This window comes from Oryza sativa, chromosome 7 (assembly GCF_034140825.1).
Source record: "Oryza sativa Japonica Group chromosome 7, ASM3414082v1".
In the NCBI taxonomy this organism is placed as follows: domain Eukaryota; kingdom Viridiplantae; phylum Streptophyta; class Magnoliopsida; order Poales; family Poaceae; genus Oryza; species Oryza sativa.
Window position 1 is genome coordinate 18,556,662 of NC_089041.1, and position 21,562 is coordinate 18,578,223.

The 21,562-nt window shown below is 41.2% G+C and overlaps 3 protein-coding genes across 15 annotated transcripts; all 3 read right to left on the minus strand.

Annotated features, from left to right (window-relative positions):
* Nucleotides 1–409: 409 nt before the first annotated feature.
* On the minus strand, nt 410–2,722 carry LOC4343274 (monooxygenase 2). 2 transcript variants are annotated; one of them, XM_015791653.3, is made up of 3 exons: nt 2,229–2,722; nt 1,628–2,124; nt 410–1,130 (listed from the first exon to the last, which is right to left on the minus strand). In XM_015791653.3, the coding sequence occupies exons 1-3, from the start codon at nt 2,558–2,560 to the stop codon at nt 583–585; spliced, it is 1,377 nt and encodes a 458-aa protein (XP_015647139.1). In that variant the 5' UTR covers nt 2,561–2,722; the 3' UTR covers nt 410–582. The 2 variants fall into 2 exon arrangements, with proteins under 2 accessions (XP_015647139.1, XP_015647140.1); XM_015791654.3 differs by having other exon boundaries at nt 1,628–2,138; nt 2,229–2,650.
* A 904-nt stretch (nt 2,723–3,626) lies between these two features.
* Nucleotides 3,627–6,135, minus strand: LOC4343275 (nucleoside diphosphate kinase 1-like). The gene is made up of 4 exons (NM_001403060.1): nt 5,967–6,135; nt 5,720–5,768; nt 4,508–4,739; nt 3,627–4,066 (listed from the first exon to the last, which is right to left on the minus strand). The coding sequence occupies exons 1-4, from the start codon at nt 6,015–6,017 to the stop codon at nt 3,949–3,951; spliced, it is 450 nt and encodes a 149-aa protein (NP_001389989.1). The 5' UTR covers nt 6,018–6,135; the 3' UTR covers nt 3,627–3,948.
* Nucleotides 6,136–6,988: 853 nt separating this feature from the next.
* LOC4343276 (ATP-dependent DNA helicase SRS2-like protein At4g25120) lies at nt 6,989–20,293 on the minus strand. 12 transcript variants are annotated; one of them, XR_010742647.1, is made up of 32 exons: nt 19,838–20,293; nt 19,277–19,450; nt 18,772–18,978; nt 18,363–18,587; nt 17,738–17,779; nt 17,478–17,641; nt 16,621–16,807; nt 15,454–15,510; nt 15,266–15,371; nt 15,048–15,181; nt 14,856–14,930; nt 14,619–14,744; nt 14,415–14,543; nt 14,258–14,341; nt 13,054–13,170; nt 12,869–12,969; nt 12,659–12,725; nt 12,043–12,093; nt 11,441–11,518; nt 10,297–10,500; nt 10,168–10,206; nt 9,614–9,685; nt 9,455–9,541; nt 9,323–9,379; nt 8,930–9,090; nt 8,647–8,740; nt 8,442–8,557; nt 8,313–8,363; nt 8,039–8,101; nt 7,857–7,916; nt 7,671–7,733; nt 6,989–7,455 (listed from the first exon to the last, which is right to left on the minus strand). XR_010742647.1 is itself a non-coding variant. In XM_015791758.3 (32 exons), exons 1-32 carry the CDS (start codon nt 20,225–20,227, stop codon nt 7,366–7,368), a joined length of 3,633 nt encoding a protein of 1,210 aa, XP_015647244.1. In that variant the 5' UTR covers nt 20,228–20,293; the 3' UTR covers nt 6,989–7,365. The 12 variants fall into 12 exon arrangements, 7 of the variants coding, with proteins under 7 accessions (XP_015647244.1, XP_015647243.1, XP_015647246.1 ...); XM_015791758.3 differs by having other exon boundaries at nt 8,442–8,576; nt 18,772–18,921; XM_015791757.3 differs by having other exon boundaries at nt 8,442–8,576; nt 9,329–9,379.
* Nucleotides 20,294–21,562: the final 1,269 nt, after the last annotated feature.

The following is a 21,562-nucleotide window of genomic DNA, read 5'->3' on the forward strand; positions in this document are numbered from 1 at the left end:
CCGTGACGTTGGACATGTCCTACCACAGCCATCACCGTCATTCCCTCCCCGGAGCGCCGACGTATAAACCCTCCTCCCTCCTTTGTTGCTCAGTCTTTATAGAGGAAGAAGAGGAAGGAGAGAAAAGATAGAGAAAAAGAAGAGGGTGACCCCTGACATGTGGGGTCTACTAATTTTTTGAAATATTTTTATAAGTAGCATCTTATATGGCTTCCAATTGTACTAAATCTGACTTTAATGGTTATATGTTTCGGGTATTCATAATTTGGAGCGTATAATATCTGGTTTTGAAGTTGGAGAATGTATTTTAGATAAAGCAAAGAGTTGAGCAGTAGATAGTCCTTAAACATCATTAGTATATGGGGTTACGTTCAATTTATATATTGATTCATTCGTATCAATTGCAAAATTTTGGTAATGTCTTTTCTCACATTATTGCAAATGTTTGTCTAACAATAGTTAGAAAATGCTAGCATTGAAATTTGTATCCACTATCCAATACAGTAGTTACATTGAAGCGAGAGAGTGAGTGTGGGAGAAAGCTGCAGTTGCGCCACTGTTCAGACAACAGCTTTGGCTCTGTCATGGCGACGGTGCCGCCGCCGCCGCCGACGGCTCGAGCAGGCCACAGTCGAAGTTGGTGTGCTCGAGGAAGGGGCCGAGCCTGACCAGCCTCGGGATCACCACGCCGTCGCGCGCCGCGCACACCGCCGGGTTCCCCCACTGCACCAGCGCGCCGACGAGCCCCGCCCTCGCCGTCAGCGGGAACACCCGCCCCCACCGCTCTCGCTCGTACGCCCGCATAGCCTCGCCGTACGAGCTCGCCTCGCCGCCCTCGCTCGCGGCGGCGGTGGCGAGGCGGCGCGCCAGGACGACGGCGTCCTCGAGCGCGCAACAGGCGCCCTGGCCGAGGTTGGGCGTCATGGGGTGCCACGCGTCTCCGGCCAGCACCACGCCGCCCCTCGACGCCGGTGGGGCAAGGACCGGCCACAGCCACCGGTCCACCAGCGGCGTCCTCACCACGGCGTCGTCCGGGGTGTCGCGCATCACGGCGAGGAGGTCCTCCGGCCACCCGCGGACGAGCTCCAGCGCCTCCCTCTTGAGCGCCGCCGGGTCCGTGATCTTTGGCCCTAAGTTAGTAGAGTCAAAGATTATTCAAACACATCAGCTACGAAAAATGCTAAGATTTCAAGCAAGAATAACTAACAAATTTAGAGAGTGCTATACAACATTGAACAGTTTTTTTCTTAAAAAAAACTTTCAAATGTAAAATTTCACTTGTTTCCCTTGTTAATCTGTTTGGTCGTAAATGCGCGATGTTTAGGATAACATTTGGTTAAACTTTTGAAACTTGAATCCTAAGTCAATGATGTTAATCGATTTTATATCAAAATAAGTTCATAAAATCTAATAATTAATTTCATGAAACTCCTAGGAGTCTTCCGGCTAACTTCACAAGGTGGTGGGCTAGATGATCTGGATTCGAAGCCTTGCCCTTTCTAATTATTTGATATTAGTTCTTCCCTAACATTCGTGTTTTAATTTCATGGTATTATGATAATACTTTCGAAAGCAAATCTACATATGATATTTATTTGTTTTTATAAACTAAGCAAATTTCGCGAACCTGGGCTTGGTCGATTGAAGCAGATGAACCAGTAGACACGGGTGGGTGAGACGGGGACGAAACCGGCGCGCATGCCGCGGCCGTAGATGTAGTTCACCTTCGCCTCGAACGGCTGCCCGCCGTCGCCGTCGTAGCGCGCGAGCCCGCGGAACGCCATGTGGCCGACGTACCTCGGCTCGGAGAAGCCCATCCACCGCGCGATCGGCGAGTTCACGCCGTCGCAGCCGACCACCACCTTGGCGACGATCCGCCTCCCGTCCTCGAGCTCCAGCTCGGTGGCGCCGCCGGGCCCCTGCTGCTGCCCGGCGACGGCGACGCGCCGCACCTTCGACGAGAAGGAGATGGCGCCCGGCGGCAGCTTGGACGCCAGCGCCTCGAGGAGCGCGCGCCGCTCCACCGCGCGGACCTCCTGACCCGGGGCCTCCTCCTCGAAGGAGAACTCGCGGAGGACGCCGCCCGCCGCCGACGCCGGAGACGACGCCGACCGCATCTTCATCCTGCGGCCGGTCAGCTGGAACGTCACCAACGGAGCTCAGAACGCGACGGGAGAAGCTCGGAGATCATCCATGGAGATACAGGGGAGGGAGCGAGAGAGACGTACCCTTGGATGCGGAGGTGCTTGGCGCGGAGCTCGTCGGCGACGCCGATGGCGTCGAGCACGCGCCACCCGTTCTTGAAAAGCGTCAGCGACGTGCCCCCGGCGCGCAGCGACGCGCCCTGCTCAAGCACGGTGGCGCCCACGCCGAGCCGGCGCAGCGAGGCTGCCGTGGCGAGGCCCGCCACGCCGGCGCCCACGATGACGATCTCCACCTCCTCCTTCCTCCGGGCACCGCCGCCCTCAGACCGCGGCGACACGGCGACATTGCCGCGGCGGCGCCGTCGGGGATGCAGGTAGCAGCTGAGCGCGTGAGAGGAGGTGGTGGCGAGCGCCATGGCGATGGCAGCCGGAAGCGTTTCTTGGACACGACACGAGATGGAGAGCTGGGCGCCATGCGCGGACAGTGTGGTGGTGGTTTTTGTGCGATGGATGGTTTGGAGAGGTGGACGATCGGGAGCCACACTTACCTTGAAGATGATGCACAGGACACGTCCGCACCTGGTTGAGAGTCACTCACCAAAGCAGACAGTGTGAGTGGATTCTCGTTGTTTACATATGGTTATAAAAAAAATTAAGAATATATATTAACATTTAATATATCACTATACAAACATGTGTAAGTTTAAATTCAACTTCTACATCTTGCAACGATTAATTGTTTTTTCGTTGCAAGATGTAGAAATTGATTTTGAGCTTGTATGTTTGTGTAATAATATATCACATGTTAATACATCTTCTCAATTTTTTTTAAATTTTTTTCGTAACAATTTTAGTGACATGCAAATAAGAGAAAACATCCCCTCAATGCATCAAAATAATTTCCCACAGAAAAAGTTTTCAAATTTATTTCGAAAGTTTTAAGAATGGTTCTGTTTTATGTTTTTTTAATTGAAAAAACAATCCTGCTAGACAGGCTGAAACTCTCCTGTCATTTCAGAAACTTCACGACTAGAAATTCTTCAGGAAACTTGTGAATCAACTCATCAATGCCAATCAGAGTACCAGACTTCATTTGCAATATTCATTTTCTCCCCAATTCTAAGCAAAATCATCTGTACATTTGAATAGATAAGGTTCTCATGTAAGAATCAGCTGTGTTATTTTGCCATTTTAAACTTGAAGCATTCAACATTATCTATACTCCTTTTAAAAGAGAACAATGCTGGTGATAATGAACCTACCAACAGCTCACCAAGTTTTTATTTATTTATTTATCACCTACTCTATCATGTTGTTATAAAATAATCCCTCTATATATAGGATTCTATCATATTTCATCTCCACATCTCTACATGACAAAATTGTGCTAAAAATCTTACTGTTAATTTGTTTTAATACATAGCAAAGCACGGGTATTTGGTTAGTTCTAGTAAATTTTCCAACAAAGTCCAGAACAGCAGGTTGCTTGCAAATCTAAGAGCTTTATGTGCCACAAGAAAATCAGGCAACACCATCTGCTTATCTTGGATGAACCTAGGGAAAGAGCATGATTAAGATATTACGACATTTATAAGCAAAAACTGACTGCTAGTATTATTTTCCCATCACATCCAATCCAGAAACTTAAAAAGCCATATAAGTTCAGGCAACATATAACTGTGATTGTATCACAGCAGAATTATAATGGTGACTCAGGAGGCAGCCAGATGACAACTCTGAAACAAAACTCAAATATTTAACGAGAACTAGCCACCAAGAGGTGATCGATTATAGGCGCGAAGCTCTAAGACTCATAGATCCAAGGGTGAAGGTTGCTCCTCCACTCAGCTAAACCTTCAGGGAACCAGAGAGCGATCTCCTTCTTCCCGTTGTCCACGGAGTCGCTCCCATGGATGACATTCCTACACAAGAAACAACAGCTTGAGCTTAGGCATCGATAAGCAGGAAGCATTATGATTTTTATTTTCAAAAACAAAAGCTAGAATTGAACATAGTTTAACATAATCCAAGTAGTTATTATGTCTAAATACACTAACATCGTAACATATAGAAAAGATGAACATCATAATGCATGCAAAAGTTTTTGTAAATCATATCACAGCACATTCACTATCTGATACCTTCTGACTGGTAAAAAACAGAGGTTCACACATTTATATAGATCAAAATAAAAGCCACTTAACCACCCATTTTCAAACAAAATCATCGTTTGATGCTAGCAGCAAAACAAATAAAGAACCATCCATCGCTCAGGATCCTTACATGATTAAAAGGATCACAAGAACTGACTGAAAATTCAAGCAATAATGAGCTGATGACCAAGACAGACAAGAATGACTCACCTGCCAACTTCCACGGCATAGTCAGCACGGATGGTGCCGGGGGCTGCCTCCCAGGGCCTGGTGGCCCCAATGATCCTGCGGCCAGTGGCAACAACATCCTTCCCTTCCCAAACCATCGCAACGACGGGGCCAGAGATGATGTACTCCACCAACCCAGGGAAGAAGGGCTTGTCGGAAAGGTCGGCATAGTGCTGCTGTGCAAAGGACCTCTCCACATTCATGAACTTCATCCCTGGATCATTGCAGTTCAAAAAGTAATTCGTAAGCACCATCATCCCTCAACCGAATATTACCTCCGTTCCAAAATAAAAAGCATTTATACTTGTTTTTCAGAATGAATCTCAAGATCGAGATTCATTGTGAATAACACGCATAAATGCTTATAGTTTGGAATGGAGGAAGTATATTTCTTAAACAGGGGAAGTTAAATGAAATTAAGTTTTTGGATGATGTTTTGCGTGCATTTCGAATAATTCTCATAAAAATGGGCTTCACAGTTGTTATAATCGCCACATCAACCAATACATGGCTACACAGTTGTTATAAACAGGGGAAGTTAAATGAAAGTCCTTTACTTCTGTTCTTTGTTGCTGTTCCTTAAGACAGCTGTTTTTGTTGTTCTGTAATGCTTTATAAAACATTTTGGTTTCCACTAAAGTACAACAACTTTTAATAAGGAACAAAAAATGGAAAAGAGCACGTTAAATGCATGCCAAAGATATTAGTTGAACTCTATTGCAAGTACAAATGATGTTTTCTTTTCAGAAAGATATTTCCATGATTACAAGTACAAATAGTAGACTACATCTTTGAGGCTTTGACGATCTCTGCTATAATAATAAATAAGTTGCCCATGTCATGTAATGCAAAATTAGACTTGACAACGAATCAGTTGATATACTAAATTGAATATTACTGTGTCAGTCTGTTGTCCCCAGTTAAAAATGGCCAATCATCAACATATAAATTATATAAAAAAATCTTGCTTTTGAATCATGTATTAAACCCATCAAATTCTCCATGTCACAACTCACAACCCCAACCTACCCATATGAAACAGAGTATTATGATATCGTCAGCCTCTGCTTTTCATAATATGTGTTGAAAAAAACGGGTAGGTCAACCCAAAATTAGATCAATAAAAATACAAAAGAAAGTTATGAAAAATGAATCCATACGATCAAATCGAGAGGGGAAAAGGATCAGCCATACCCCTCAGGTAGAATCCTTTCTTCTCGAACCTGCTGATGATGTCTCCAATCTGCAGAACAGAAAATCAAAATTCCCCATTAAAAACCACGCAAAACGGTACAAAAAGTTACCAAAACAACTCAAAATCTCACAAACAAACACCAATCAACTACGCTATTTAACCGATCCGAAACCGCAAAATTCCTCTCGAAAATCGATGGCCAAAACGACAAGAAGAACATTAAAAGAAAAAAAGAAGTCAGATTACCAGGCCTCTCTGGACGCCGTCAGGCTTGATCATGATGAAGGACTGCTCCATCTCTCCAAAGAACCGATCTGATCGAACAAACCGATCAACGAGAAAAAAGAAAAAAAAAAGCAGAAGCGGAGGCGATGAGGAGGATGCGGAGAGGAGAGGAGTGGAGGCGAGGCGGAGTGGGTCGTGAAAGAGACGGGGTGGTTAATTATATATCTGGTGTGATGTGCTGAGGTGCCGTGCGCCGATTGGAATCATCCTGGAAATATTCGCCACATGGAAACGCACCGCTGCGGCTTCTTTTTGGGCCGTCGGTTTGGCTGTTTTTCACTTTTGTTTGTTTTTGTTTTTCTTTTCTTTACATTACAGGTGGCGATTTTGGTTTTGGTTTGCGAGATTTGGCCGCGATTTGCGTGAATCGGAATCAGGCCGTGGTTTTGCAGCAGAAACGTCGGGCTGATGAGAGACTGAAACGTGTGTGCAGAGGAAGAGTGCAGTGACAGTAGAAGTTCACGCACGAGTTTCTTGTAGGGCAGACTGGGCAGTATAGGAGTACATAGCGGGGTAGTTTTGGTAATTTAGTCTTTTTTTTTCTTAAATATCTTTTACATGTGGGCCTCTAATAAAATACTCCATCCAATCATGATCATATACGACGTTTAGGACAGAAAAATATAACAACATTTAAGTCAATTTTGGTTCTCCTAAACATCATATATATTCTAGACCGTCGGTAGCATTTTAGAGATAGAGATGTTTATGGCACATTGGCACCGTGTCACATAATTTGAGGCTATGTAGGCAACCGCGTATAATGGTCTCACAAAATATCCTACATCGACGTCCAAATTATACAACACCATGCTGTATGCACATCACATTGAATATCACGGCCCCATATTGTAGGTCCAGTTTCTAGAAAACGTTTTATTGCAGGTTTATTTTTTTAAAAAAAATGGACCAAATTATATACAAAGCTCATTTTATACCACTAGGCACTAGCGTACAAGGATCATCGCAAAAACAAGAGGCAATGATCACATAACCCGTACTCAATCCATCCCATAAAGTACATAGCTAGAAGTTGATATTTTTTTTACAAGACGGAGGATGTACGTTGCATGAGGGATGTGACTGAGTCTCCCATAGCTGGTTATTTTGTGGGCCGAGCCAGATTCCCCAAAGAGAAGGCCCGGTTCGTTTCTTGGTTGGCCCTTGTGGCCCAAGAACAGCCTGGTAATGTAACAAGACGTTTGCTCTAACCACACCATGTCCACGGGAAAAGTACATCGATATGTACAGCATGTACAGTTAATATGAGGAACTTTCACCAGCGTTGCTGTATATATGGTCCCAATTCTGAGACTGAGCTTGAAATCATGTGTCCCCTGCAGGTTCAAGCAGTGAAAAGTCATAGAGATTTGTACTTCTCGATAAGATGCGACGCGTGCAGGCGAGACGTGGGTGTGATGGTGCACCCCAGGTTCCGGAGGTACGATATCTGCACCAAAGGATGAGCAAAGTGTTTGAATGATAATCCATTCAGGTGGGAATAGCATATAAAGCGAAGGAAACCAGTAAAACTATTTTCTGCCAAAAAAAAAACTATGGGCTTTCTATTGTCAATAACGGGCACCATAATGGCAATGTGATTGTCAGATGAACCAGCTAGTCAAAGTAGGTAAAGATATGAGAGCATTGGCAAAGATAACTGACCTGCTTAGGTGTAGGTTCTGAGGAACCCATGGAGTTCTCTATCCTCTGCTTTTGGAAATGTTCCTGGAAGATCACAAACATGTGAGAATCTTGGGGACAGGTGTCCATCATGTAGATGCCTTGTTAATATTAAAAAGAAAAGAAATTCTAAGTTAATTCATAACAGATCGTAATTCAGGAACTTGCCTGTCTCTCTCTCATCAAATGGCTCCGCTTGTCGATAGGAATCTGTTCCCACTTGATAACCTAAGAGTTCACAATATGAAATTAATAATTTATTAAAGTTCTCAAAAAAATAATTTATTAAAGAGAATCAACGCTCAAGGTCAAGAGACTGCCAAAATTTTCATCGTTTTAGCTTAACTCACATATTGTGCATAACCAAACGCTTCATCACCACTTAAGAATGATTTCAGCTTGCACAATACATCCTGGAAAAAAAGAACTCACATGTTAATATGTCAGGGTAAAATCTCCTGAATGAGAAATAACAATTTGTATGATCAAAATATCACTGATTACCTATGTATAACACTGACTACGAACAAGATGATATAAAGAACATCAATATAATAAACAATCATGAAATAAAAGATGTGACAGAAAGGGAGATAGTGGAATCAATGGAACAAAGCAACCAACCTTGCGCTTGTATCCTTTACCTCGTAAACGTTCATCAATAACAAAACCAATCTGAAAAGGCAAGCATAGATAGACTGAACATGAAATGTACAGTAGCAATGCAATACCAATGACTGTTTCAGAACTAACATGTCTCAGATCCTGACTCCTAGCAAAAATAATACAGCAACAGACATGGCATAAATGTAATTTGCTGATACTACCGACTTCATTCAGTCCGCCAGTGAGCTGCTGACCATATTTTCCTTGTACAAAAAAAAAAAACTACTTCTCCTTATAGGAACGAATCAATGGCATATGGCATCCATCCAATGTAAAATGAAATATTCAGTACCTTATCAAGCAGCCTTTTTGGATTTTGAAATGCCTGTTTCTTCGCCCATTGATGAAATATATGTGAAATTATTGCTCTATCCTCAATTTCAAACCTGCAAAAAGAGAAGAACGAATTTGTTTTGGTCAGGGGAGAAACAAAATACAGCAAATGACATAACATAAAATAGCAAGTGTTTGTTATAGATGCAAATTATCTGTTCTTTAAATACATTGTGCAGGAAAAATAACTGCTTGCACAAAAACAACTCACAAGGGAAATAGATCATATCACGCTGATTTACCTCTTCAAGAAATCATTAGCAAGACATGGCTGATCCATTTCTGGGAAAGGTGAAGTTTCATTCCGTACCACCATAGGCCTTTCAACTGATGTATCTCCTTCAGGTTGATCAAATGGAATGTTCACCGGCTGTTCAGGAGTTCTTCTCACAGTTCCCTCACCCTTCACATTATTGAAAAGAGAAAATTATGTTAAGCTACTATTGCTATAATAGATTATATTACTCATATAAATGACTTTCTAGATTGATATATAGCTGTATACCATCTAAAATTTACAATTTTTTAAAATGCTCCAAGCAGATTGTATGGTGGAATACACAACAATATGGGATAGAGATACCATTCTTCAGGTCTCGATACCATTCAAAACAGGATCTCAAAATAGTGCTCACCTGTACCTCAAGAAGGTGAGCAGGAATCTCCCTGAGGAAGCGTGAAGGTTGCAGCAGCTAGACGCCAGTAATAGTTTAAGTCAGTGAAATCTAGATACTTTATAAGGATGAATACAATATAAAATCACCTGCCTGGCGATTAGAGTCAACCGTGACATGTAAGATGTACAGTTTCTTTCGAGCTCGTGTCATTGCAACATAGAATAGCCTTCTCTCCTCCTGTAATTACAACCAAGTTGCAGAATACATACAGAAAACCACCTCAGGGAAAGAAAAAAAATTTGAACAAACCTCCAGTGTGCTTCCAGCTTCTTTCACAGTGCCATTGTACTCATGCAACAAAGGAATTTCTGAATCATTTGCCTGAGCAAAAGGACTGAAGTGAACAAAAGCAAGAAAATACTCCTTTGGAAAAATTAACGTAGTTGCATAATATCAGAATAAAACAAACACATGAACCAAAATATGTTACCCATCCATAAATTTTGCAGTGTTTAGACTCTCCATTACAAATCAAAGAAAAACAAAGGCATATAACAAGACCAGTCCTCTATGATGGCACTCATGTTGTCACAGGCAAGAATAGTACAAAGTTACTCTGAATCAAGTCAATATTTCAAATTCCTCATAATTCATTATCCACAGCTCTATATATCATAACCTTTCTGAATTTTAATGTATGTCTACCATATACCATTCCCAGCTTGCACATTTTTTTATCGTCACAACATAAAACAGCATACTTCTGATAAAAAATGAGAAAACATTACGGCTAAATTCTATGATTTTATAACACATAGAAAGATGAACAAACCGTAAATTCCCTACTGATTAAAGTACAATACCTGCACGATAAACACAACATCCCACTCTAAACCTTTTGACTGCGAATCATAGAAGGGAATATACATCTTTTAGTGTCAGAATTGCCAAATGGCACAAATAAATTTATTGCAGTTAAGGGAATAAAGAACCTGGTGGATAGTTGTTAATGTGATAGAGTTTTTATTTTCCTCCTTTCGTGATCTGAAGTTTTCAGTTTCTCTCAAAGAGATATAATCAATAAAGGCTTTAAGTGTAGAAGCACAGCCTTTCTCCTCAGTCTTGCTTGTATCCACTGAACTAGAAAAATGTGTTGATAAGAAGTCAGACACATCATCCATTAAAAACTGAAGGACCTGCAGTTTGATTTAGGATAAGTTAACACCACCTCTCTGTATACAAAATGTATGTCAAATATAAACCATCCAAACAAAAAATGTTCAAAATCCAAAAAAGAAAGTTCATAAAGAGACCTCATATGAGTCTAACAAACCAAATCAAATATCGGTAATATCAACAACAATTAGCGTACTTGGGTTTGATATATATTGCAACGCCCAATCAGAACAAAAAAGAACTTTGGTGGAATATAGCTCCCCCGCCCCCCGACCTCTCCTATCCTCTTATGTCATGTTAGGGTGCATTTTATTCTTAAGTATTCCCTACTGAAAACCTTAGGTGGAGCTGCACATGCAAACCAAACACCTCGTGCAAGTTGCTGCAGACGAAGATTATGATTTCCATCTACATGTACTGGTTCTTAATACATACCAAAGCAACCATTTTAATTATCGCCAAAACACCGAGTCAAGTAATAGGGGACAGGAAGTTATAAACATAATCAACAAGGAGTCCAAACAATATGGGAAACTAAGCTAGAATTAACTATTCATAACCTTGTGTAACACACTATTGTTTCATCAATAAAATTGGTGATGGTATGGTAAATTAGACATAGTCCATGGTTTTAAGTCCTGGAAATAGACAATTGACATTGAGTGTCCAACCATGGTGATTGACAAAAAAAAAAGCAATTTTAAGTCATTTTTATCAAGAATAAGTGTCTTCCGATGGATGCTTCTGACTGACCCAAAGCAGCAGGCTACTACAGTACAAATATGTAAATATAAATGCATCTTTGTATCCTTCAAGCTCTGTTGCCATAATTTCTTCAAGTTCTGAATGCTTGAGACAGTATAATCCAAAATTGATTCTTGGTGCATTCAAAGTTTAGTCTTTCTCGAGGATCAATGTGCAAAACACTAAGAGCATCAAAGGTGTATGAACTGTACTTACTGATCTGATGTCATTATCTTCATTTAATAATTTACCCCCATCAGCATCAACAATCGCACGCTTTTCAAGTAGGTATTTCTGTCAAAAAATGATAAAGTAGCTGTAATTAAAGAAATTGAACAGAATCAAGCACAGTGATATTAAACGTTTAATGAAGCTCAGTACTAGTAAACCTAACAGACTCAATAAGTTTGAATGTGCATCACTATTTTGATCCAAAATACGTAAAATATAGCATATCTTTGTAGTTTGTACTGCAAAAGTGCATTAGGGCCTAAAGCATGGCTTTGTAGCTTTTCTTGCCATGAACCATACAACAGAATACTGCTTAGATGGTCATCAGGGATATTAATACTTTTTATGACCACAACATGCTAATAGGACCTCAAGAAGTCATGATGCACATACAAATGTATGGCGCCGATAAATTGTTGATTTATTTTCTAGGATGAAACAAAATACCTTGAAGTGAACCAGAGAACAGTGAATAGTGCAGCACTTGCACCATAAGAAAAAAAAATGGCGCGTTTCTAAATCTACTTCTAACAGATCATACATGAAGGCAAAGCTCATTAAATACAACTGCAACAAATTAATTGAACCTGAGGTAGCATATCTCCAGCAGAAGAAATGACCACTGAAACTGATTGTTCCTGTATCACAAAGAAGTAATAAATTGTAGCTCTTGAGGTTCAATGAGAGATACAGAAAATTGTAAAAGTAATACTATATCATTGCTCAATTGATCGTACAAAAAGCATAGCTTACCAAATATATTTATTGAATTGATGACACAAGATAGCTCAAGGCTATTAGCAACTCATTTTGGAAAGCAAAAAATTGTACCAGTGATGTATTGTCAGTAGGTTGTGGGTGATATGCAGAAATTAGAATCCTATTTACTAGTTAATGACTAACTACCAGTGCAGAAAACAGAAATGGTATGATTGATGTATACTAGGGGATGAGTCAATAGTCATACACAGAAATTAGAATCCTATTTTCTGTTGACAGACAAGGTAAACGAGATCAAAGTTTCATAAATTTATTATCTTAACACTTTTGTCTATGTATGTGAGTATTGCACCCTTTCCAAAGATGGTATTTGTGATAATATTATTCCTAAACATTATTGTATATATCAAATAAATTAAAAGTTTGAAACATGTTCATTAGTTTGCAGAAATACAGATATAATGGCCAGACCATTTGTCATACCCTTTCAACAAGTTTTGATAGGCTATCCAAGGCTGATAAAACCTTTCTTCCTTGAGTAATCTGGGCCCTACAACCAACAGAATGGGACACTCAGCATAGCATCACATTATATTTGCACCATGAGCATTGGAAGATAGCAATAAAGAACCCTGCAGAAACAAAAAATAAACATGGACTGTAGAACGGTAAGTAAACACGGAAGATAACAACCTTTTGAAGGTACCAGAGACCTTTGCACTGAAGATGTCAGTAGCAGCCGATATGAAGCTACACTTTCTAGCCAATGAAATCTTTTCAATATGATGTATAATCTGGGAATTACGATAATTTATTAAATATAAGCAAATGTAATGTAACAAATACAAAAAATAGAATATAATCAGGTAAAACTGAACCTTCTTTTTTTCTTCCTTGTCACCAGGAAGAATGGCCTTGAAGGCTTGATGCCATGGGGCATCATCATCACAGCCTGGTAATGTAGTTTTAAGTATGGCCATAATTGCTTTGATAACCTGAAATAGTTACATGGTAAAGCACTTAAATTGTTGCACTTACAGAACTAACAGCATGAAGAGGGTTGTTACTTTCTACCAAGTTCCAAGTAATTGTAAACAATGAGTAAAATAATCAGAATGCTCCTTTTGTTCACAAGGCAAACATGTATTTTTGCTAAACCCTAAAAGAAATAATGTCAAGAAGCTCAGTCCACATGTTATGTTATGGGCATTGGCCAGGCCCTGAAACAGTTTAGGCATTATAAATAAGGAATAGGTCAAATAAAGATAGGAGATTATCTAGTTAGGAAAGTGGCGAGGTTTGTAAACAAGAGATAGAGATGGATTGGTTCATACAATATTAGAGATTAGCTCCTTAGATGTCAAGTCAGTCCTGAGTCCTACCTATATATAAAGGGACCACATGTACTCCATTATGAATCAATCAATATATAAATTCTTAAGTTAGCTCTAAGCCTCAAAGCCTCTCTTAACTCAGCAAGGAGAAGCCTTGCTGGCACTATTAGAGGGTGAGTTATCCCTCAGTCTTTTGACCCTTACCCTATCCGGTCCATAATACCACCTTTTTTTTCTCGAACGTGCAAGAGAGCTGTGCATCATTATATTAAGAAGATAGGGGAGTGAGTCTAGAAAGACTCGTACAGGCCCTTAAGGGCCAGGGTTAAACACAACGAAGAAAAAACTAGAAAAGAAGGAAACTACGATCAGCAACCAAACAAACTTTATGGTCAAAAACTAATAAGACCCTTGGCCCCCACAATACACCATATAATAACACAGAACATTCCCAAAATAATTTGGTGAAAAAAACAAAATCAGCCTGCATGGTTGGTTTCTTGAATAATTATAGATGATAGTGCACTTGTGTTTACCAAATCAATGCTTCATATCATATACACAGAAAAATTATGGTCAGCAACAACTAAAGTATTAATTTGAAAAGGTACCAGTAATTTTCATGTTTTAAAATGTTAATAGAACCAAGGATTATAAATTGATAATTTGGCAGTAAGAAAGCAACTCAAGAAATCACAAGAAATTGCTAGTCCGCGATAATATTGGGAGTAAAAATTAATCCAAGCACCTTTTTCCTGTAGAAAGCCACACCATGAATATTAAAAGGAATTTTTCTGTTGCGGAATGACGCCTGGAATGCTTTGCCAGTGATCTGTGTACAGGTAACTTAGACCATAAACACAACCAAAAAATATGGTTCAGCAATAAGTGGAAGATTTCTCAACCTGTCTGCGATATAGGACAGCAATTTTGCCAAAATGACATCCTTCAACTGAACTAGATGTGGTTTCAATAATCTTGTCAATAACAAATGCACATTGTGAATCTTCACTGTGGCACTCCTTAACAATGATCTATACAAAATGATGGATAGAATAAGTAACTGGAATGATGCAAGAAGAAGCAATATGTGGCATCTTTAAGGACACCTTATTCCCAGAGGGATTGTCGGTCTCAGCAAGTTTGTGGCTTTGCCGTTTAGTGTTGTTGTGAATTAAAGCTGTTGCTGCTTCAACAATTGCCCGTGTAGAGCGATAGTTCTTGCTCAATCTGACCTAAACTCATCAGCACGAAAACACAATTAACAGACATCAAGCTGAGAATCAAGATTGTGCATCAAAGACAAAGTGCATGTTAGGAAACTCCTACAGAGATGCCGTAATTACCTCTTTGTGATTTGGAAAATCTCTACGAAATGAATCAAAGCCAGAGACATCAGCACCATTGAAACTGAAGATGGACTGAAAATGAGAAGAATAGAATGAAAATAAATTCATATTGCATCTGAAAACACTAGTAAATAAACAGATATCACAAGTTCAAATTATAGGATGATGGATGAACCATAATTTGTGCACCTGATCTTCGTCACCAACAATAGTTATGCGGTTGTGGGATGCTAGTGTCTTTAAAAGATAATATTGCATAGCACTTGTATCCTGAAACTCATCAACTACTATTGCCTGCCATGTATTTCGGCACTCGTCGTATACTGCATGAGAGATATCATATCACAATCATATTATTTAAAAATTTATCACAATAGATAATATTGTGAGATCAGGACTGAAATTACCTTCAGGAAACTTTGTGAGAAGGGTTATCGATGAATTAATAAAATCATGGTAATCAAGAGCATTACAAGACCTTAATATTTCATTGTAGTGCCGAAGAATTGAAGCCTATTCAAAAAAGTGAGAGGTAACGAAGGTCAATAGTTAGACATATAAGAATACAGGGGGTTATACTAAAAGGACAGCTTACTCCTGTCAAATCCCCCTTCTTTTCATACTCCTCGGGAGTCCTACCAGAAGCTTTTGCCTGTAAAGGAGGATGCTAAATTTAGGGAAAAGATAAAATCAAACTACCCATAAGGTCAACTTGATACAGCAACAGCTTGTAATAGTTTTTCAGGGACATTACCAGTTTGGCACAATTTCCACATATACAAAGTTTTGATCTAACACATTATATTGCTCTAGACATTTTAATATTTTTTTTTTGAATACGCAAGAGAAGTGCATATCATTTCATTAAGAGAAGGAGAGAATAGGAAGGGAGCAATGCCCAAAAACCCGATTGGAAACAGGCTGAAACCTTCACAACACACGCAAAAACCTCACCTCCCCAGTGTTATCGACCTATAAAGGAACTCCTTAAGCCTAGATGCCCTGGCTAGCAAGCACATGCCTCAAACCATGAAGAGTGTGTTTGTAATATGAAGTTCATGCACCATATACAGTGTAAGACAGGACTACCATTCTAAACATGCATTGAGTATCCTACTGGCCTACATTCAGAATTAACATGATCCAGAATTTAGCATAACATACTAGCTATAATTCTGAGGTAGATGCAACTAGGACTAATGCTTCTTTCTCATATGAACCGAGAGCTTCACACAATTTCCTGGTTCTACCGTTAGTTGTATTCATTGATATCATATTTATTATTGTCTACAAGTTCTGGTATCTTTGTTCAGACCTAGCCTGGAGATAGCTTTAGTCCAGTCTATTGCAAAGAATCTTGGCAATGTTCTTTTCTATAATTAGCACAACTTTTAACATTATACTGAGAATTTGAATTAAATCATGTGTTATGTATTTATGAGGTACGTGGAGTTGTCGATTACTGTCTGTAGCTTTAAATCCCCTAAGCCCAGCATCTAGGAAGAACCTTAAATCATTTCCTTTATGCGTTCTACATTCTGCTGTGATATGTAACAGTAAGGTGGAACTAGCATATCCAATCTAGAGAGAATCTAGCATTCCACACACACTTTAGGTAGATGCAACAGTGCACCTCACTTTACAGGATGCATACAATATAACATGTACCCAGTTCCTTTCAGAAGCTCCCTATGCACCAAAATAGAGAAGGGAATAAAAACAAAAATGCTTAAATGATGAATTCTTCAAAAGTAGAAGGCACCTGTGTAACAAACTTCTGCCATTTCTTAGCTTTGTCCTTGAAAGAATTTTTAATATCTCCATCGCAATTCTTATTTGCATCTCCTAGACCATTATTTTTGTCACTTTCCAATAGACGCTCTGCCTCAATAACAGCCCTCCTCTGCTGCCCATTTCCATAGATTATGAATTCAGATGTGCGGCCTAGCCTTTAAAGGATTTATTAGAACATCAGAATCATACAATAAAACAATAAATAAGATAAGATTCCAATCATCTAAAATGATTCCTACACTTGCTAAGATGTAGGAAATAAGAGCGCACTGAAAGCAGGGAAAATGTGCTCATCATACTAGCAAATATGATACACCATAACAAATTGTCAGTCGGTGAATTTAGAGACATTAAACTACAATTGAAGATGATGACTGCTTTGATGTACTAAATCAGATTAAGCAGGGAAAATGTGCTCATCCTACTAGCAAATATGATACACCATAACAAATTGTCAGTCAGTGAATTTAGAAACATTAAACTACAATTGAAGATGATGACTGATTTGATGTACTAAATCAGATTGTGCTGGTATCTCTATGTAATGGGTATTTTAATGCATTTCTGACTTTTATCACAATGAATAGCGTGATCATAAAAATCATAAGTTAAAATAGAAAACAAGAATTTATTTTCAGCTTCATTCTTTTCCAGGCTGCATCTTATTCAGATATTACTTTCTCAGAACCAAATGGTCTACAACACTAAGTTCATTGATATGCACTTCAAAGATAAATGTGCAAGTGTAGTATGCTGAGCAGAAGCATGTCGATATCCATTGTTGCATTGTATTTTAAGTATTATCCACCAACAGAAAAGACATACTTTTCAGCATGGGTCCTGCAAAGCTGCAAGCAGAATGAGTGAAATGTGCTTATTACAATCTCCTTGGCAACTGCCTTCCCCACCACTGTCCCAATTCGATCCCGCATTTCAGAAGCAGCAGCAGTTGTGAATGTCATAGCAAGAATGTTTGATGGTGGAAATTCCTAATCATCAGGCAAGGAGATATGTGAATATGTGAGCTTCAAGAAAAAAAAAATCCATACAATTTCACTCTGATTATATCAACCAGTGAACCTTACCTCTTTGAGCAGTGTGAGCACCCGACCAACCATTGTTGATGTCTTGAATCATGCCAATTATGGGAAGGAAATTTTCAGTATATACACCAGCATGGAATTTAATATGGCATGACAGGACCTTTGATATGTTCAATAAAGCTCAAATAGACATTATTTTTTAGTACAATTAACTTTTTTCAATCACAACAAAGTTTATGGAATCTGCAATATTGTTATGTGTGACCGATATGAAAAATACGATAAAATGGATGGCACTTGCACCGTTTAACGTTTGAAAGGATATAATCTACGGAATATATTTGGCTTGAATGGTCAGATGGATTTCATTCAGAAACAATCATTAACTGTATCAGCTACAAGAACAAAAGCTACAAAATTAATGCATATCGATAAATGACTATTATTTTTATTAGTCAAACAGGCTAAATCATGCATGATGTTGGTCTAAAAGGACCTGAGCATCTGACGAAATTGGTCTCAGTTGGTTTCACATCGAAGCTGGGGCCAATAATTTATGACAGCGGTTAACTCAACAACATATGTCCATAATACTGAAGATTAAGACATTGAAACAAAACACACTGGTTATATATGCAATTCGCAGAGAAAGGATGTTTGTACATACCTTTCCACTTCCTGGACCAGCAACTATCATTAGTGGAATAGTCACATCACTACATGCAGCTTCCCTCTGCCTGTCATTCAGGGACTGCAAATATTCGTAGTACTTCTTTGGAACACACCCTTCATTTTCCTCAATTTCTAGTTCCGTTTCCTGTGGCTCCTCCTGGCCCTTGGTAGCATCACCCTGATGGATAGCATCAAGATCCTCCAAGAATGCATCGACAAGCTAAATATTCCCCAAGAGAAAAGGAATTAAACACATTTTTCTTGATTCCAAAGCAAACCTAGTAATTCAATTTTTAGTTTCCCAGTTCACCTTCCGAGAATGAGGAAACATGAATTAGCCACCACCGAACAACTGTTCATCATTTATTTGTCGAAAGTTAAGAAATGAAGCAAATAAGCCATACCTCTCCTTCCCGCTCTTCATGGCAAATTACTGAGGGAACTGAAGGACCATCGCTATTTTTTCCGTCCATATCCTCCTGGCACTTGGCAGAAGAGCCTGTATGGTGCACCTCCTCAGTAATGTCACTGATGTTCCAGAATGCATCCTCAAACTGCCGCCCAAGCAAACAAAACATCCTAAGTTCCTTTAGCCACTTGACACCTAACAACTAACATGATAATGTCTTAAAAAATATGCACTTCATACACAACGGCATTTCAAGGGGAAAAAAACAGGTCGGCATTCATTTGCCCAACTTTTCTTATCGAAGTGCAACAAAAAGAAAATTTCCAATACTTCACAGACCATCCTAATTCTCTTCTAATTTCAAAGAATATATCACACTCTCCTATCAGTGTTAGGGATGAGGAAAACCACAATTAGACTCTCAAAGTTGAGTGAGCCAGATTGCTCCAACCAATAACTATTCATCAGGACCTTACAGAGTTTTCCACCGTTTGACATACCTCTCCACCCCCTGTGGCAATTGAAATGGCCGGTGGAAGTGAATCATCACCAAACCACAGTTCACAGATTTCTTCTTCATCCGCATCCTCCATTTCTTCCTGGCTCGTGGCTAAAGGCTGAGCATCACCCTCCTCACCAATGGCATTCTCCTCCTTCCGGAATGCATCTCCAGACTGGATTCCCCACAAAGAAAGAACAATCAAAATTAGTTCCCTATTAAAAGTAGCCACTTCAGGATCTGGTACAGCACATTTCATTTCTGATATATCGAAATGGCGGAAGTTTTGCTTTCCTAGTTCAAAAAGAAAAAAAATCGCCAGTATACAGTTGAACTGCCAGCAGTCACAGATTCATAATAATATCACACTGATAAACTAATTCTGCCCCCCAAATCCTTCTCGATCCTAAAGCAATCCCATTTCATGAAACAACAAGTTTCAGAATCCCTTAGGCCTCGCCACTTCCCTCCCAATTACAAGATTCCTAAATCCACAAATGCGCCCTTAGATCCCTAAACCCCAGTTTAGAATGAAACGAGAGAGCAGCAAAAAAAAAAATACCACTCCGCTCTCCGGTTCGGAGGGGATCGATGGCGGCGCTTCGCCGGCCTCCTTATCCTTCCTGGCCGAGGACCGCTCGTGCTCCTCGCAAATGGCGTCCACCTCCCGCAGGAACGCCTCGTCCATGCCTTCGTCGTCGTCGAGAAGGAACCTGCAGGAGGGCCTGGGCGCCTTCGGGGCGGGGGTGCTGTACCCGTACCCGCATCCTCCCCCTCCGGATCCCCGCTGCCGCAGGGCGTTGCCGGTGACGTCGGCGAGCGGGCGGCGCGGCGGCGGGCACGGGGGCTGCGGAGGGGGCGGGGATGGGGGAGGGCGCTTGCGGGGGAGGAGGGAGGAGGAGCCGCCGGGGTGGAGGGGGAGAGGGGAGGCGTTCTCCTTCCAGCGCGACATTGCCCCCCAGCGACCGCCGCGGCGATCGACGGCGGTGCGGCGAGGGTTTGGGGGGGTTTTTTGGGTGGAGGTTGGTGCGTGTGGGCGGGAGGAGAAAATGGGGGCTTCGCTGAAATGCCATCCTACAATTGGGATTCGCCCAAATACCACTTTCAACTGAGCCCAACCCGCTGAAATGCCATCCCAAATCATTTTCATCAAAAATAAAAGATTTTACTCTATTTTTCACATGATTTGACGAAATTACCCCTCAGTCAATTTCATCGTTAGAAATAAATCGGCTGGGAAAGCGAGACGCATAGGGTTAGGGTTTCCGTCCGCCACGCCGATCTGGGCGCCGCCGCGCGACCTCCCTAGCGCCGCCGCGCCGCCCTACCCTTCCCTCCCCTCGCGCCACCGCCTCCCCTAGCGACGACGCGGCGCGCCTCCCCTCGCGCCGCCGCGCCGCGTTGCGGCCGTCCCGTGGCGCCGACCTCTCCCTCGCGCCGCCACGCCGCGTTGCGGCCGTCCCTGGCGCCGACGAGGTCTCCCCGACGAGGTCTCCCCGAGCGCCGCGTCTCGGCCGGCGCCCTCCCCTCGCGCCGACGCTCGACCGGCGCCCTCCCCTAGCGCTGCCGCTCGGCCGGCGGCCTCCCCTCACGCCACCCTGCGCTCGGCCGTACTGCGGCCCCTCTCCACGTCGGTGTGTCGCCGTCCCGGATCTACTTGCAGGAGTGATGCAGATGGATTGCAGTTGGCATGAGCTCATCACCGGGTAGTTCCTAGGATGTAAAGGTCCTTTTTTCATATGTTCATCACATCCTGTGTACATGGTACTCTATATCCTCTAAATCGAATGAACCAGGGGTATTTTGGTCATCAAAGTTGTGAGAAAAGAGAGAAAATGATTTTGATTTACTACACAGGAAGAGAATGGCATTTCAGCGGGTTGGGCTCAGTTGAAAGTGGTATTTGGGCGAATCCCAATTGTAGGATGGCATTTCAGCGAAGCCCTGTTTTGAGGATGGTATAATCCCCATTTTCTCGGGCGGGAGGGGAGGGAGGGCTTCGCCGAAGCGTTGTGTTTTTCAAACGAAGGAAAAAATAGACCGATTTACGAAAAAGGAAAATTTATGTGTGTCGGTATTTTTTTAAGAAGAAATACTCAGCGTGTTTTCTTGAAACAATACACCCCTTATTACTACACTATTAATCAAGGGCATCTCTCTTTGTTTGTAAAAAAAAAGTGCATCTCTTTTCTCTTCAACCTCAATGATAAAAAAACCAAATTTTGATATGCCTCCTCCCCCGCTGCAATGACAACGGATTCGTTGTCATGTATAGAAAACGAATATA

Coding starts and splice junctions, on each gene's coding strand:
- LOC4343274 (XM_015791653.3), bottom strand. CDS start 2,560: ATGGCGCTCGCCACCACCTCCTCTCACGCGCTCAGCTGCTACCTGCAT. Junction 2,125..2,228: donor AAGCACCTCCGCATCCAAGG/GTACGTCTCTCT, acceptor GACCGGCCGCAG/GATGAAGATGCGGTCGGCGT. Junction 1,131..1,627: donor CTTCAATCGACCAAGCCCAG/GTTCGCGAAATT, acceptor CTACTAACTTAG/GGCCAAAGATCACGGACCCG.
- LOC4343275 (NM_001403060.1), bottom strand. CDS start 6,017: ATGGAGCAGTCCTTCATCATGATCAAGCCTGACGGCGTCCAGAGAGGC. Junction 5,769..5,966: donor ACGGCGTCCAGAGAGGCCTG/GTAATCTGACTT, acceptor TCTGTTCTGCAG/ATTGGAGACATCATCAGCAG. Junction 4,740..5,719: donor GAAAGGATTCTACCTGAGGG/GTATGGCTGATC, acceptor GCAATGATCCAG/GGATGAAGTTCATGAATGTG.
- LOC4343276 (XM_015791756.3), bottom strand. CDS start 20,227: ATGTCGCGCTGGAAGGAGAACGCCTCCCCTCTCCCCCTCCACCCCGGC. Junction 9,686..10,167: donor ATGTTGTGTTTATCGTGCAG/GTATTGTACTTT, acceptor CCTTTTGCTCAG/GCAAATGATTCAGAAATTCC. Junction 8,102..8,312: donor GTAAAGGATACAAGCGCAAG/GTTGGTTGCTTT, acceptor CTTTTTTTCCAG/GATGTATTGTGCAAGCTGAA.